General features: G+C 27.3%; 1 protein-coding gene across 3 annotated transcripts in view; it reads left to right on the top strand.

Annotated features, from left to right (window-relative positions):
- Dhc64C (dynein heavy chain, cytoplasmic) overlaps nt 1–17,165 on the top strand; it is a 211,087-nt gene that overhangs the window by 151,660 nt on the left and 42,262 nt on the right. For all 3 annotated transcript variants that reach the window (XM_075376527.1, XM_075376528.1, XM_075376526.1), the window contains 4 exons: nt 136–337; nt 8,732–8,930; nt 13,768–13,885; nt 14,971–15,186. In XM_075376527.1, the coding sequence (XP_075232642.1) occupies nt 136–337; nt 8,732–8,930; nt 13,768–13,885; nt 14,971–15,186 (735 nt within the window). The remainder of the gene's footprint in view (nt 1–135; nt 338–8,731; nt 8,931–13,767; nt 13,886–14,970; nt 15,187–17,165) is intronic.

Below are 17,165 nucleotides of genomic sequence, written 5' to 3'. Positions count from 1 at the left end.
ACCTGCTGTCAGTTTTATTTTACGATTTATGTTTATGAATTACTGTGAATTCTATTTATTTATTTTTAATTCTTATCTGTTAAATTTTTGTATTATTTTTATATTAAAAAATAATTTTGTTTATTTTCAATTTAGGAATTACAAGCTAAAAATGAAGCTGCTAATGCAAAATTACGTCAGATGCTTCAAGATCAGCAAGAAGCTGAAAAGAAAAAAGTTCAAAGTCAAGAAATACAGTCTGAAATAGAAAAGCAAACCATACAGATTGCACAAAAAAGAGAAGATGTTATGGCTGATCTTGATAAAGTTGAGCCAGCTGTTATTGAAGCTCAGCAAGGTATTGCTATTTTTTAATACAATATATTTTATCAAATACTTATTCCCATTTTAACCATTTTCTGTAGTTTATTATAATACAATAAGTGTTATATATATATCCAAAACAACCATTGAAACATGTCTGCTTATAGATCTATTCTGATATTATTATTGTTCTCCATCTGTTTTGTTGTTTTAACATTTAGTGATGTTTTATTCGAATAGTAATGTGTCAACCTACGACCCATTATTTTTTTAAATTGACCTTTGCATTTTGAAGAGATGGATTTTTAAATCAGGAGTAAAGTAATTGTCTTGATAACTTATTATCTGGAATAACCTATATTTCCCATATTTTCATTGCCAAATATTCTTTCATATGATTTCAATTCAGTATTTGTGTGCTTTAGTTAAACTATATAAAATGTGGTACATAACTCAATTACTGTAATTCAGAATTTACTTTGGGACAAGTGATTTTAGAACATGCAGTATTCAGTTATATTGGAAGAAAAGAGATTGTACTATGTGTCTCCATGTGTAAGCTTGCTATTTTCCTGATGCAAAACAGTTAGTCATCATGGTTACTGTATAGTTTTGCTATTACAAGGCTGCTAGGTAGATATTTGGATCTAGACCAGAATGACGATAGTGTCATCATCCATAATGCTCATTCCACAGTTGAAAGAACTTATATAATCCAGAGTACACTGGTGCTGTTAGTCTAATAATTTGCATAATCTAATGCATTCAACTAAACACCATTCAATAGCACTAATCCGTTTCTGCATCTAAGATAAAGATACGTTTTTCTTATTAAGATTTATATTCTCATCTATTTAAAATTCTGAATCATAAAAGTTGAAAAATTCTTGACAATTGCATGAATGAATGGAACAAGTGGCTGGGGTATAGTTAATCTGCTGACATGATAGGCTCATTCTTTTTTAAGTTTAATAAAAAAAAGGACTGAGACAATTCAGAATATTATCTACTCATAATTTTTTTTAACTGGTTTCATCAAGGCAGGAATGTATATATACTTTCAGACTATACCATCCTAAGGTTACTTTTTGTTATAGAAATAACAATTTTTTGGTTGGTTCAATATTCTTGATCTTCCTTTATTTGGGTGTTTAAAAAAAAGGTTATTTTTTATGTTCAAAATGGTTACAAATTAATGAATAAATTAGGTAGCTTAAATGTAAGTAAAGACACTAGAAGGGCTCGTTATAAGATAAGTAATAATAATAATTCTTATTTTTTTTATTTAAATTTTTTTAATAATATAGTTATTGAATTTAATAAAAAATATTATATACAAAGAAATACGTTACATATGGGATGTCCACTATCAGCAATTATATCAGAAATATATTTACATAATTTTGAGAGTAAATTAGTACATGACCACTCGTACACATTTAGTTATAATATGGGCATGGTATGTTGATGATATTCTCATTACATATAACCCTGTAATAAACAGTGAACATCTAATAATATTAAACAAATTAAATTTTTATAATAAGAGTTCAAAATTCACATTTGAAATAGATAAATAATAGAATGTTAAATTATTTAGATGTCAGTATTGAAATAAACAAGGATAACCAAACTGAAACAATGAGTATATAGGAAACCTACTTCTAATAATATAACAATTCATCAAAAATCAAATTATTCTAGTTCTCATAAAATTAACATTTATACGAATATGATTAATTAGGCAATCAAATATATACATAAAAGTTAAATAAGGAAATAAATATCATAAAACATATTGTGGTTGAAAATGGACATGATACTACTTTAATAATATTTATAAAAAAACAAAATAACTATCTACAACCAATATATGATACAAAAGATGAAATATACAAAAGTATTTATACACTAATAACATCATTGATAGCATTATTAAAACTTAAATACAGGGTTATTGAAAAGGTTGCAGCAGTTTAAAAATATCATCTATCTCAGAAACTACTAGAAATAATAAAACTAGTATTTTTTAAAAATTCACCAAGTCAAAAAGTTTTTGTACATACCTTAAAATGTTTCAATATGAGCTCCTTTGGTTACTCATAATAATCGACTTCTGCCCAGCTCTGCTGGTTCATCGTGTGGCAATAAGAGTTGTGATCTGTTGTCTTAAATGTTGTACATCCCTGATTTTTTCACTGTAGACAATGTTTTTACTTATCCCCATAGAAAAAAGTCTAGGGATATAAATTATGGGCTTCTTGGAGGCCAAAGCAAAGGCCCAGCCCTGATCAATTCCAACAATTAGGTTATTCACTGGGAGTGCATCAAACACCTAGGCTAAAGTGTGGGGGCGCACTATCTTGTTGAAACATTACAGCAGCATTACTTTCTTGATCAGTTTGGTCAACTTGTGGGGAAATGTACAGTTGTAGCTTGTCTATGCTCAATTGCTTCATCACTTGTTTTGTGCTGTCCAGGGGACTTTCATTCCACATTGCCAGATTCCTTTAACTGCTCGTACCATTGTCTAATGATGTTTGTTTGATGTTTGAGGGGAATCATTGCCATAAGCATACTGAAAAGTCCATTGAACAGTTATAACTAATTTATACTCACAAAACGCTAACCATAAAACACATTGTGCTTACTGCTGAACTGTCCCCATTGCACTGACCAACAGTGACACAGAGGTGTTGTTCGTTGTGCTGTTGTGTGCATTGCCACATCTAAAAACACTTGGATGATATCCCGATTATTTTCCAGTTCCAATTAATACTTTATTTCAATTACATATGTTTTTTTTTTGTTGCAACCTTTTTCAATGATCCTGTATTTAAACTAGCATAGAAACCTAATAACCAAATAATAATAAATTATACAATCTGTGTGGAATTTATAAAATGAAATGTAATGATTATGATGAAATTTATATATAAAAAACAAATAGATCCTTTAAAACTAAATTTCTTGAATATTTTAGAAATTACAAAAGTATTAAATTAGGCTTATCTAATATGGCAAACCATCTAATAAACCATAAACATTCTATTTCTGAAATTAATTCAAATTTAGAAATATTAGAAATTAATAAAGGTTACATAAAAATTAATTATAATAGAAAAATATTACTTCTTTTTCCTCATCTTTTATGATGGCATGGATTTTTTTAGCCATTCCATTATCCAAGTCTGTTTGATTGGACTGCTTGGGCCTTATGGTCCTCCCAGTACTTTTTCATATGTTGCAATATCTGTGCCCTTTCTGATGTTGTGATGCGAGTGTTTGTGTCCTTGATTTTTTTGTTTAAATTTATCTTGTCTTTGGTATCTTCTGCTTTAAGGCCAATTTCCTTCAGATCCTCTCTTATTTCTCTAATCCATTTGCATTCTGTGTTGGTATTTTTGAGTGTTGTTTCAGAAGTCTTGAATCTTGCATCCTCATGATGTGTTCAAAGAATCATAGTATTCTTTTACACATGGTATCAGTGATGAATTCTACCTACTTAAACATGACTTAGTTAAGCCCACTCCACCACTGCCTGTCTTTCTGGTACTTTTTGTTATGCAGGTTCTTCCAATTCTTTTGATTATCAGGACTCTGTCAGTCTTAATTGTTCATTGAGGTGGAAGAAAAAATTTTGTGTTGGTCCATTAGGTCGGTTATTATTTTTAGTTTACCAGTCTACTTGAGTGAGTTTACCTTGTTTGTGGAGAGTAGGTGATTTGCTTTGATTTGATTTTGGATTTTTTTATTGTTCTTGTTCACGTGTGGGATGTTAGGTTAGGGCTTTCCAATGTTTCTCATTGCATGTTATCTTTTAAGTAGCAGCCTACTGTATCCAAGTGCTGCCTTCTCAAAATTCTAGTGTTGCTTGATTCAGCCAGTGGTGTATTCCTGAAATATATATTCATGGTTGACTGTCAAAAGGTCACCTGTGGTAGGACTTGGTGCTGAGTTACAACTCTAGATGTGATCTAGTGAGGTATGTCTTGATGATAAATGAAGGTATGAAATTTTTTTAGATTCAGTTCACAGGACAAATTTCTCTTATTTGTTTCGGATATATCCAGGCGCACCTCATGGAGGCTCAATCTGACTTTTGTTAAAGTTGTTATTTTGGAGAAAAGTTAAAAAAGTTTAATCCTAAACTTTACAATGAAAATTACATATATAAATACAAACAAAATTTCAATTTGATAAACCATCAGACAGTGTTTGAGGAAGACAGTCCTATAAAAACTGCAACATATAACAGCACTCATATAAATTAATATGCAATTCTCATTATTTAGTATTTTTATTTTTAAATTTTTACTATGCCATAAAATTATTTTAATCATGACAGGATGTGGGATTCCACGAAAGTACTTTCATGAAGAATTAATGTAAGATATGAGAGTATGTCTTATCATGTTATTCTGTACTAGGTGATTTAAATGTAATTAATTTTATAACTTGATCAGTTGCTATAATTATTGTTCTTTGTATATTTTTACTGTTAAATACATTTAATTAAGCCACATAGGTGTTAAGGCAGGCTTAGATTGAGTGTGAACTTTTAAATTTTATCATATATAGATTTCGGCTTTTAAAAGGTAAGTTTACGTGAAGTGCATCAGTAATGAGGAATTTTGTTCTCTTCCCATGACCTTATACTGCTTATCAATCTTAATGCCACAGTTATAGCATATTACATACTTTCCTGATTGAATTAATATGTAACAGTCAAAAAGGACTGAAGAGAAATAACTCAAAACCCCTAAAAACATTCCTTCATCTCTAGATTCTCACAGTAGTAGTTTATCTTAATTAGGTTTCTAAACATTTATACTTGGAGCTATAAATGATTGTACCTTTACTTCCTCACTGGATTTTGAGATCTGAACAAGGACTTTCTCTTAGTTATATCATGTTTTCAGACAGTTTTTTTTTTCTTTCATCTTTGATCCACCTAGATGTTTTTACCTTAATTCTAGAAGCAGCGGTGGCAAAGTTCTGTGTAGATAGTCTACATATCATTTATTAATAATTTATGTATTATCCTTTAATAATAGCTATAACTTTTAATATCAGTTCTGTTAAATTTGAGAAAGTACAAAGATAAGCGATAAAAATATGGCAAATCAAAAATTTGTTTTTAGAATTAAACTGAACAGTTGTAGCAAGGAAATTTAAAAAGTGAGGTGTAAACTTTTTTATGCCTTGTTCTAGTAATTACCTATTAAATTTAGCTTCTTGTAAAGCCTTTTTCTTAGTACTTGAAAAATAAATTGCATGATAAGTTACCCTTTAGTAGGATCAACATCCCTTCTCTTAAGATGTAAGTTTATTTTATTTTCTGGTAACATTATCTTGTCCAAGAGTAAGTTTTTACAGCATACGTACTTGTATAATTAGCCCATAGATTCTTATTGTTATTTAGTAAATAACCTGAAATTCTTGCAGATGTTATAGCTAATCCATAATTTGAGTTACCATCCTCAACTTCACTAATACTAGAAATCTGAATTATTTCAATATGTATGTTTCTAAATTCATGTAATATAAATGCATTTTCATTGGCTTTTAAATATTAATTTTATATTTTCATAACTAAAAGTTAAAAAAAACAGTGAAATGTACAGAAATGGAAATTAATTTGTATAATGAGCAGCTGTTATGGTAACATTTTCAAAATATTAATACATTCATAAGAACACAGATATCAATAGTAGTTGGTTCAGTCAAGACAAAAATTAACAAAAAAAATATGAACATTTACTGAAGTGCTAATACTTATATTAGTAGAAATAACCAGTGTCAGTTTTTTGACTTCGCTGTTTGAAATGCATTATATCTCAAAATATCAGCAGTTGCTGCTTCCAGGATTAAACTTCTGTAGATTTTCAGTGACACTATTTTTTTTTGTTGCAAGTTAATAGACAGTCCTCCAGTAGTAGCCTTTTCTTTACATTAGACAATACTTTCTTCATTCCTCTGTGCATTCAACCTTCAGTTTTATCCGTTTACTCTTATAACAAGTTGACGTACAACAAGTATGATCCTGTACAACAAGTTGACGTATGTTTTTTAACTTGTTGTTAGATGTACATGCCTAATACCTCATTATATATTTTACTTTTAATTTATATATATATATATATATATATTCTGATATATCTAAACCATTTGTAGGCAGCAATTTAAAAATTTTATTTAATTTTTTTGTATATCAGTATAAATTAAAATATGTTTTATACAGGCAGGTTGTTACCCTTCATATAATTTAAGACTAAACTTTTTTTAATTCAGTCATAGTTAAACATAACTGGATTTCTTTATTTTGTGGTATTTACATAATAATTTAATTTTAATTTTTTGAAATATCTACTCATTAAAAGAATTGAAAGAGCATTCTTTCAACATTGAGCATTCTCAATAAATTTAAATTAATAATTTTTTTTAATTAAATTTTGGTTTTGTACATATTATTGACAGCTGTCAAGTCAATAAAGAAACAACATCTGGTAGAGGTTCGTTCGATGGCGAACCCGCCAGCAATAGTGAAAGTGACATTAGAGTCGATATGTCTTCTACTCGGGGAAGGTACTACATCTCCGGCCGATTGGAAAACAATAAGATCTGTCATCATGCGTGAAAACTTCATTTCTACTATCGTCAACTTTAATACTGAAGATCTTAAGTGTGTTTTTTAATCTAACGCCTGTTTTATTAGATAGATAATAAATATACTTAATTTATTTTACACTCCTCCCTTCTCAGATATATATGTTTCTAAGCTGCTGCATGTTAGGCTGTAGTCACCTCATCCTCCCTAGCCATAATATATTCGGTGTATATACGTATATGATTCCAAAAATTTTACTGTAAAGAATATTCTTTTGTTTTAAGTAATTCTTTACATAAATTTTAAATGGGAATTTAAATTTTAAAACTAATAAACATTTTTACAAAATGCATTTAATTGCAAAATTAGACAAAGATTTAATAATTTAATTAATTACATTTCAATACTTACTTAACTACTTTTTGGAATCATTTTCTGATTGTATTGTAGTTAGCTTCATTTTATATTTAATTAGTATATGTTTAGTTAATGGTTAGTTTTTCATATTTTTATTGGCAATAAAAGAAATAGTAATTAATAGTATTTACCCTTTGCTTATATTTAGAAGTGTATTTATATACTTTTATACATTTTTGCCTAAAAAGTTAAAAAAAGGATTTTCATAAATATTTACTTAAGTATTTTTTGAGGAATGTAATGAATGCTTCATTTAATTATAGAATTTTTAAAGCTGTTAATTTTGTGCTCAATGTAGCATGAAATTATTTAATTTTATTTATATTTTTTTAATGCCCTTATTAGTGCACATTTTTTTGGGTTTATTGTAATGTTTAGGAATATATGGTAATTTATCATGATGAGGTATGTTTTTAAAGTTTAAACAAAGAAAGTCATGTATTTTTGTGATTTAGTTTTTAATGTCATTCAAATTCCATAGACATACATTCTATTACTCTTAATTGTCAATTGTTAGCTTCCGCACAAGATGTGAATTCAACTTTTTATATTTCTTTAAAGTATTTTCATCATAATACAGGTATCAGAACAACATGCTATGTTAAAAAAACAAGCAATTTTATTTATACATGTTTTCTTATTTATAAAAATGGTTCACAAATTTTAAAATAATTTCCATTACTTTCTAATGATAAATAATATATGTTATAGCCTGTTGAAAGTAGTTTATTGAAGAACATTTTCATATTAATTTTATTTTTCTTAGTTTCATAGTAAGTACAATTCATTATTTAATTTATTTAATACTTACTCCCTGTATACATTTTGTACCACTTTGACCTGAAGTAACTATTTTTTTTTTTTTAATCCCATTTTGTACTATGATTGTTAGTCATGAACTGTGAAGTAAAACTATGTGCAGCATTATTTAATTTTAGTAATCATTGGAAATTTGTTTTTTAAATACAGCTGTAATCTTAAAAATGTTATCTTTACTCCATTTCCTGTATTTGCCTAGCTAATATTGTCTGTTGTAGTATATTCCAGATGTTGTGGAAAAGATCACTTTATAAAGGATGCAGTTTACTATCTAAAACACAACATGGCCAGTTAAATCCTGATCAAAAATTAATTTCAGGTGTTGTAAATAATATATTATTCTGATCTCAAAATTCATTCAAATCACTGAAAAATGAAAATGGATCAATAAATCACAGTTAATTTTAATGTTTTTCCCTTGTTATATAATGTTTTCTAATGTATTGCATTTGTAAATTAAATCAGCCTAAGCATGTTAATATTTTGTTTATTATATTTTTGTTTTTATTTATGTATGTATTTTATTTATTGTTCATATTAGTTCTATATTTTTGTCATGTAAAAATGTCATGTTGCATGTAGCTGTGAAAGAGATCAAGAAGCAGCAACTCGTTGAGGTTAGGTCTATGGCAAATCCTCCTCCGATTGTTAAATTAACTTTAGAATCTATTTGTCTTCTTCTTGGTGAAAGTGCTAGCGATTGGAAAGCTATTAGAACTGTCGTTATGAGAGAGAATTTCATCAATTCAATTGTTTCTAACTTCAGTACTGAAAATATCACGTAAGAACTGTCCAGTTAATTAATTTTTTAATATGTGTTCAATGATTTTATTAAAATAACTTTTTTTCATTCATCCGTTTAACGTTCCATATCTGAATCACATTAATTAAAATTTGTGAGTTAAAATGTAAGTTGACTTTTATATAAACCTATAAAAAGATTATAACAGTATTCTTAAGTAAAAAGAAACAATTTTAATGTGTAAAATTAGTTGACTTTCTCCTATGTTTAGAAAGTTGTTGTGTTTAATCACTGATTTTTTATAGTATGCTAATAAAAAATCCCCAATTTTGGTGAACCGATTTCATACTAAATTTAATTTTAGTGCCACCATTAAATAAATCTAACTATCTTAAATCAATCGTCTTTCATTTCAATGGATTGAATGTCAGATGAATTGATTTTTATGTCCACAATTGAACTAAATTAAAATCCCTTATTTAAATTTTGTCCAGTATTAGTATTGGTGTTTGTCTCTACATTTATTTTTCTTAACTGGTAATGATATCTAACACGACATTTAATGAATTAAGCATTAATTATTTTATCTGATAAATTTCAGCGTGCAATTATATTTTTAACAAATCTTTATTAATAATTTTGTTTTTCTTGGTGAATTAATAATTCATTAATTCCCCACTGAAGCTTTGAAGCTTGTACATGGGAATATGGTAATGGAATTTTGTAGCATATAAAAAATGCCATGTCTGACCAGGATTCGAACCTGGGACCCCCAGATGAAAGACTGAAATGCTATCACTTCACCAGAATTTTTAAAACTTGGCAAGTTGAAATCTGCCTTGATTCAATTAAGATTTTAAATTATTAAAAGTATACAATAGACAGATCAAAAAGAAAAAAATTGTTAAAGGGGCTTAAAATTGTTAAAAATTGGTAAAGGGGCTTATAATAAACGTAAAAAAAATAAATGTATGAGCGTGGTGATGGAGGGTTGATTTGGGAGGGGGGTTGAATAGGGGTGAAAAATGATATTAATGTGATTTCCAGTGAAAGTTGACGTCAAAGAAATTTGTGGTTATTTAAGACATAGAAAGGTATACTTTCACCAAGTTTTGTCAAAATTAAATTATTTTTGCGGAAATGAAAATAAAAAAATAAAAGATTTTTCGCATTTTTCTCAGAAATTTTGAGGTTATGTTATAAAGTGACCTCTACAAAAGTTGTAGATCATGCAAAAATCTACAACTTTTGTATTGGAAATTTTCCCCCCAATCCCTTAAACCCCCCCCCCCCCCCACCACTACAAATCACCTCTTCACCACATCCACTCATGCATTTTTTTTTTTATGTTTATTATTAGCCCCTTTACCATTTCCACTTATATAAAAGTTCAGGTAATAATTTTTTTTCTTTAAGTATAATTTGATTGGACTACAAAATAACATCATATGTTGTGTAAAACCAGAAAAATTGTTTAGTACAACTTACTTATTGATTCACCTCACCATATTGATCATCTTTTACTGATTTTGTTTTACATCATATCATGTTTATATTTACGTTACTTCATTATACTTATCTAGTTTCCATTTAAATTTTAAACTACAATTTACTCAAAAATGGTAATATTAGTGTTGTCAGTTTATTTTACTGAACAGAAATTCATAATTAATTTTCTATCTTAGCCTATTAATTTCATCATAATTAATTATTTTCTCATTCATCTTCTTCAAACAATAAAAATAATGCATGGTATTTTTAGATCTGTATGGTTTGTTGCATGATCTTTAAGTTTATTGTTTTTTATTTAAATTTTTAATCAATGTGTGTAAATCATCAGAAAATATAAGTCTAAATGTGCAGTACTTCCATAAAGTAACTATTATGTGTGTGATTATCCAGCACATACTTCATCTTGGTATATTTATTGCCATCATCAAATTTTTGTATCTCATAAATTATTTATTTATTAATAAGATAATTATTTTATTTTTAATTATAATTGTTCATTGAATAAAACTTATTTCATTTTGAAAAAAAAAATTTATTACGCAAGCATGCAGTTAATATATATGCATGCATATTAATTGATATATGCAAGACTTGTTTATTGAAATTAATTGAGAGAGAAAAATTAAGAGAGTATTGGTATTGTATGTGTGTGCATGTATTATGTGTATTTATAGAATAAAACTTTTTTTTATAAAAGAGTGTAATACTGTTACTAGTATCATATTCTACAATATGGTAACCAGCGTTAATTAATTAATGAATGAAGATTAAACGTCTTTATTATTCGATTATTTTAGATGTATAAGACGTATTAATTATATGTGCCTATACATATGTGAGCATAGAAATAGATGAAAAATTGTAACAATGAAGCCAATACTGTACAACGTTCTGTTACATGCTCTCTCATACTGTCATATTGTCATTCATTTACACATATTGTAAGTCATGATAATGGAAAGTAAAAGTATCTATGCTAATAAGGATTAAAATCTTTTTTTTTTTTCAAAAGAATGTATTTTTTAATCAAAAGGAAGACTATTTCTAAATCATTCTTATTAATTTTAAAGAACACTTCACATTCCTGCATTTATTATTTTGCTCTTCATGGTTGGAGATATTAAATTTATCATAAATTTTAAAAATTCAAAATTATTCATAAACTTGTCTTGTTATATATAAAAATTTGATTAAGTGAATAAAGATTTAAAACATATCATGTTGCGCTTATTAAGGAAGTCAAGAAGGTAAATGGTTCCCTAAATCATTTACATGGGATACAAAGACCACAAAAATGTAAATATGCAAAACTATTAGTGACTTCTTTACTGTATTCTCGAAGTGATGGATTGAATATTCAATGTCATTACTTCAACAGAAATCAACTCTTATTAACTGTAAAAATTACAGACTGAGAAATTAACTCTTATGCTAACTGTACTTTGAGATGCTTCACATGCATCAGATCCAAAATTAAGGTTTGGATAGATAGTGTAGTGCAAAAATTAATATACTTGTGTCAAGATAGATTGCATCGCACAAGACATGAAATGAATGTAAGGATTAGAGTTGCTTGAAATTATGTCACTTTCAAGTTGAAGTGGTACAGTTAGGTGAAAAGTATGGAAGTAATATGTTGATTACTATTGTATAAGTATAGTGCTGTAATCTAAAGGCTTATAAATTTAATGTGCTTTATCTAATTTTTCTATTTGTCTTTTTTTAATGTTAAAAAGATTATTCATATGTATCTTAATTCTAATCTATTATATTTTTATAGCTGGTTTCTTATTCATTTAAATTTATATTATAAACAGTATATCGCTTATGATTTATATTTTTATTGAAGTTGTTACTGATTTAGACTTGCTTATGTTATGATGCATGTAATTTTACACTTTATTGTTCTTTATATTTTTATGTATATAAAATATGATGTAAGCTTTTATTGATATATATTCTATTTTGAATTTAATCTCAAAAAAAAAAAAATATATATATATATATATATATATATATACATACATATTTCAGCTGTATGATTACAATTCAACAGAGCTAGCACAAGATATTTGATTGTTATGAAGAAAAATTATCAATTTTATTTCGATAATGCTGTGTTTTTACCCATATAGCATTTTTTTTCTGGTTGAAATGAGTAGTATAGAAAATGATAAATTTCTCGGAAGCTCTTGTACTAGTGAAGATGTCAGCCACATATGATAGTTTTTCAGGATTCCAAAGACAAAAGTCTGCACTGTAATTTAAAACTTGTCACTGTAAGTGATACTGTGTAGAAGAGATTATGATTGCAAATATGTTGACATCAAGCAAGACATAAAATCAAAACTAATGTTTGTTTCAAATCTGCTTTGGTTTCAATTATTTAAGTAACAATTGCTTAACGACATGAAAATTTCTTGATACATGTTTATTTTACATATGAGCAACTTTTTATGATAATCATCTGTATCAGTTTGGTTGCTGAATTCACTGATGGGGTAAGAGCAATCAAATTAGGTGGTTGAATTTGTTTAAGATTTTTTTAAGAGACAAAAGTTTGATGTGAACATGTATACAAAAATTTTGTAGGCTTTTTTTTACTTTTTGGAAAACACCACAACTACCAACTATCCAGACTTCCTTCAGTTGTTCTTTTGCTTACAAACTGATAAAGTTAAAGAATACAGTCAATCATGTTGTGCAACAGGATGGTGTGCTTCCATACTTATTTGGGAGATAAGAAATGTCCTCAGCAGAAGTTGTTCCAGTCAGTGAATTTGTAGAAGTGAGCCTATCATGGAATGAATTACAGATCTTGTTCTATTGGAAGATTTTCTGGGGTTATATAAAGGTTTATTTCTTTAAAAAAAAAGAAATTATAATTTAGACCATTTTCTAGATTCATCGAATAAATTACTTAAGCAATACATTTCGATTTTTATTTTCATTTTAATCTTAGTAAAGTAGTAAATATCTAAAGAATGCATATGGAATTTTTTGTATCATTTAGATATGTTATCATATTATATACTTTTGTATTATGTATTTATTTTTTTCTTATCACTAATTCATTTTCAAATTTTTTAAACTATAGCACTGATTTATAGATTCACAGAAGGATGTTCCTGGGTACATTCTGACCAATAATGATGGTGCCATCTATTAATCCAGTTGTTATAATACTTGGCATTGTGAATATTTATATCCATACATAATTAATTAAAACTTCAATAGAATTTTAACAGATTCATTGGATAGCTGTTTCAAAAGCCAACTTGCTAATTAACCTCACGTGCATCATGGAGGTTGTTTTAAATTAAATAAATCAGTTAATAATAAAAAAATAATTTTTATATTTTAGTGATGAAGTTCGAGAAAAGATGCATAGCAGATATTTGAGCAATCCTGAATATACATTTGAAAAAGTAAACCGAGCTAGTATGGCATGTGGTCCTATGGTGAAGTGGGCTGTCGCTCAGGTCAGTACGTTGTTGTAAAAATCCTTTAGTACACGTTATTTAATGTAATCAATAAGAATTTTCCACAAGACTCGCATACGTGGTATTCATATTATTTTTATAAGTATATAGTAAAAGGAAAGATTGTCATTGTTTTGATGTACAATATCTTTTCAATAAATCGAAAGGAATTTTCCATCCTGTTAAGAATGGAAAGGGGTGGTTATTGTATTATTAAGGATACAAATAGAAATATGAGTTAGTAGTCATTTAAAGAATTTTTCTTAAGATGTATTTCCACGTAAACCATTTTTTTTTTTTTTTTTTTTTTTTACCATTTTAAATTGGTGACCTAAAACTCATCTTTTACAAGTATAGTTTTGGTGCTCAATTGTTAGGAAAAAATAGTGTACCAGAAATTATTATTACAACTTTAAAGTATGGTTTAAAGAAGCTATTGAACAATTTTTAATTGTTTTATATAAAATTTTTAATTTATATAATTTTCATTTGAATTTTATTTAATTTTATAATTTTTGTTATTTTGGTTTTTATTTCTTAAAATGCCTTGAGGTAGCAATAAAACACTAATAAGAGGTCGTATTAGTGGATTGTAATTAATATATTGTACAGTTTTACCAGAAAAACACAATGTAAAAAAAAGAAGAAAAAAGGGTAATGTAACAGTTGAATGAAGAAATAACAAAAGTGTATCATTTCTAATTAGATAAAAATAACTGAACTATTTGGAAGTTAACTCAAGTAAGTGCTTGAGTTAAAAGAAAGGCCTACTTAAAGATAATTATTCAAGCCTTAGTTTTTCAAATGGCAAGAATGTCAAATAAACTTGTGTTTAAATATTTAGTGCATGTTTAAAAAATGACATAGCTTATGGAATCAACTTTGCAGTAAGACCAGTGATAGATGTTGACCCAGTGATCTTTCTGTAATGGAAGAAACTACTCTTTTAAGTTGTAATGTGCCAAAATAGATCTTCTTGATATCCCACACCCATTTAAGAGATGTTTCATTGTACCTTTTTTTAACATTTATTATTGTATTTACTGTTTATTTTTTTTTTAATGTACTTTTATTTTTTTAATCAGGTTAGTTATGCCGATATGTTGAAGAAAGTTGAACCATTGAGAGAAGAATTACACAGTCTTGAAGTACAAGCCGATGAAAATAAAAAGAAAGGTGAAGAAATGAAAGCTCTTATTGCACAATTGGAACGTAGTATTGCTGCTTATAAAGAAGAATACGCTCAATTAATCTCACAAGCACAAGCAATTAAGGCAGATTTAGAAAATGTACAAGCTAAGGTTTGTATTATCTCATACTTTTACAAATTTCTGTATCTTTATATTATTAATACTACTTTGTTTAACCTCATTTACTAATTTTTCTTATTTGTTGAAAATTATTTTTTATTTCTTTCCTAGTTTATTTATTATGTATAATTGTATTAAATGTGCATCATAAGGATTAAAATAATTTAGGGAAACCATCTTAGTTTTACAACATGTTTCATTTAATTTAAGCAAGTAGTAAGGTGTAATATTTATGGCAGTTAAAAGCCTATTGCGTGTATTAGCTGAGCTAGCTCGTGTGTTATGAGTAGTCCCATCTAGTTGCACGAGAGCATTTTTCAACCACATAGTAATGTTATGTAACCACATTGTAATAATATATATTATATTCCTTCTTGTCTTAAACAAGCTAAACTATGTAGTGTTTTTTAGATCATGGTATTATTTTTAAAAAAAAAGTTAACAGACAAAATACTTCATACAAATATTATTTAAAATTTCACTTTTTTTAATCCTTACCCCCAGAATGCTTTCTCAAACACATTAGATTTCATGCTAGAAAATTTTTTACTTATATTCATTGTAACATTTAAATTGAAAAAGTTGTATTAAAAAGAAAGAAAGTTTAATTTTTATATTATTTATTTTTTATTTTTACTTTCATATCTGCTTGTCATACTGTATAGCTGCACAGGATACAATATGAGGAACAATACACTTATCAGGTCAAATTTTACTTGTCAGTGTTTTTGTAGATCTTATGATTTCATGATCTTGCCTAACCAAAAAACAAAATTTTAACATTGAAAAATTCTAGATATATGTAGATACATATATCCTATATGTATATGCCTATATTTTGCTTTTACCTCCAGACTGGTTGGACCGATTAGGTTGAAGTTTTGCATGATGATTTCTGTATATGGGAGATTAATGCTGTTTAATTTTGATCACAATCAGACAAGGGGACAGAAAGGTTGATATGGACCTTAGGTCCTGTATTTTAAAATTTCACTCAAAGGTTGGAAATATTTTTCTCATAGTTTAATGCACATTATGTAGCTAAAATATTTTCTGATGGTGTTTTGTTTCATTCAAATCCCATAAAGAGGTAGAGGCAAAAGCCCTTTTTTCATCTTTGGCCTTTGTTCTTGTACTAATTAGATGATTCCATTTCATTATTATGTCAGTTTGGCTTTTTATGAAGTTTTGTATGGTGCCTTTTAATTTTGATTATATTTGGTCAAGGGAATGGAGAGAATAATTTTCTTTATGTAATTCTTTACTTGCATATTTATATATTTTAATTTCCTCTTAATTTTTCTCAGAAGTAATAATGTGCCAAGGTAAAGCCCTCGTTTTGAAATAGGCTGTATAGGTTTTGTAACCAGAATTCAAGATGATAGGTACAATTGATATAAAGAAAGCTATTAAATTTCTTTTACTTTAGTTTTGTATTGAACATTATAAAATTATTATAGTAATTATAATATTGTTGTATTGAACATTATTATAGTAATTATTCAAAGAAACTTCAAATCGTTTACTTCATCTTGTTTGTACTTCAATAATAATTAAAAACTGCATTATTTGCGTAATTATAAAAGCTATTGCATAATAAAATTTAATGTGAACATAATTATTCAGCGATTCAAAATATCACATGAGAAATAATGCGGAAATATGACATGCTCCTGTTTTAGCTACATTCACTAAATATCTAGAGTTATGTGGATAAATTTATGCTTAAAACCATTCTAGAAGTTCAAAAAATTTATTAAAAATCATTCAGACTAGCCCAGCAGTTCTTGAATTCTAAATGGATATCTGCACAGAATACACTGTATATTATATTAGATTTATACTAAGATGATGAATTTTTAAATTAGATACAAGTATTCAGTAACAAGGGTAGTCTAAAAAGTAAAGAATGTTTTGATAATAGGAAATCAAGGTAAGAATTAATTAAACAATTTTTATTTTATATTTAC

This window comes from Lycorma delicatula, chromosome 10 (genome assembly GCF_047948215.1).
Source record: "Lycorma delicatula isolate Av1 chromosome 10, ASM4794821v1, whole genome shotgun sequence".
Lineage (NCBI taxonomy): Eukaryota > Metazoa > Arthropoda > Insecta > Hemiptera > Fulgoridae > Lycorma > Lycorma delicatula.
This window is presented reverse-complemented; position numbering and strand designations above follow the sequence as displayed.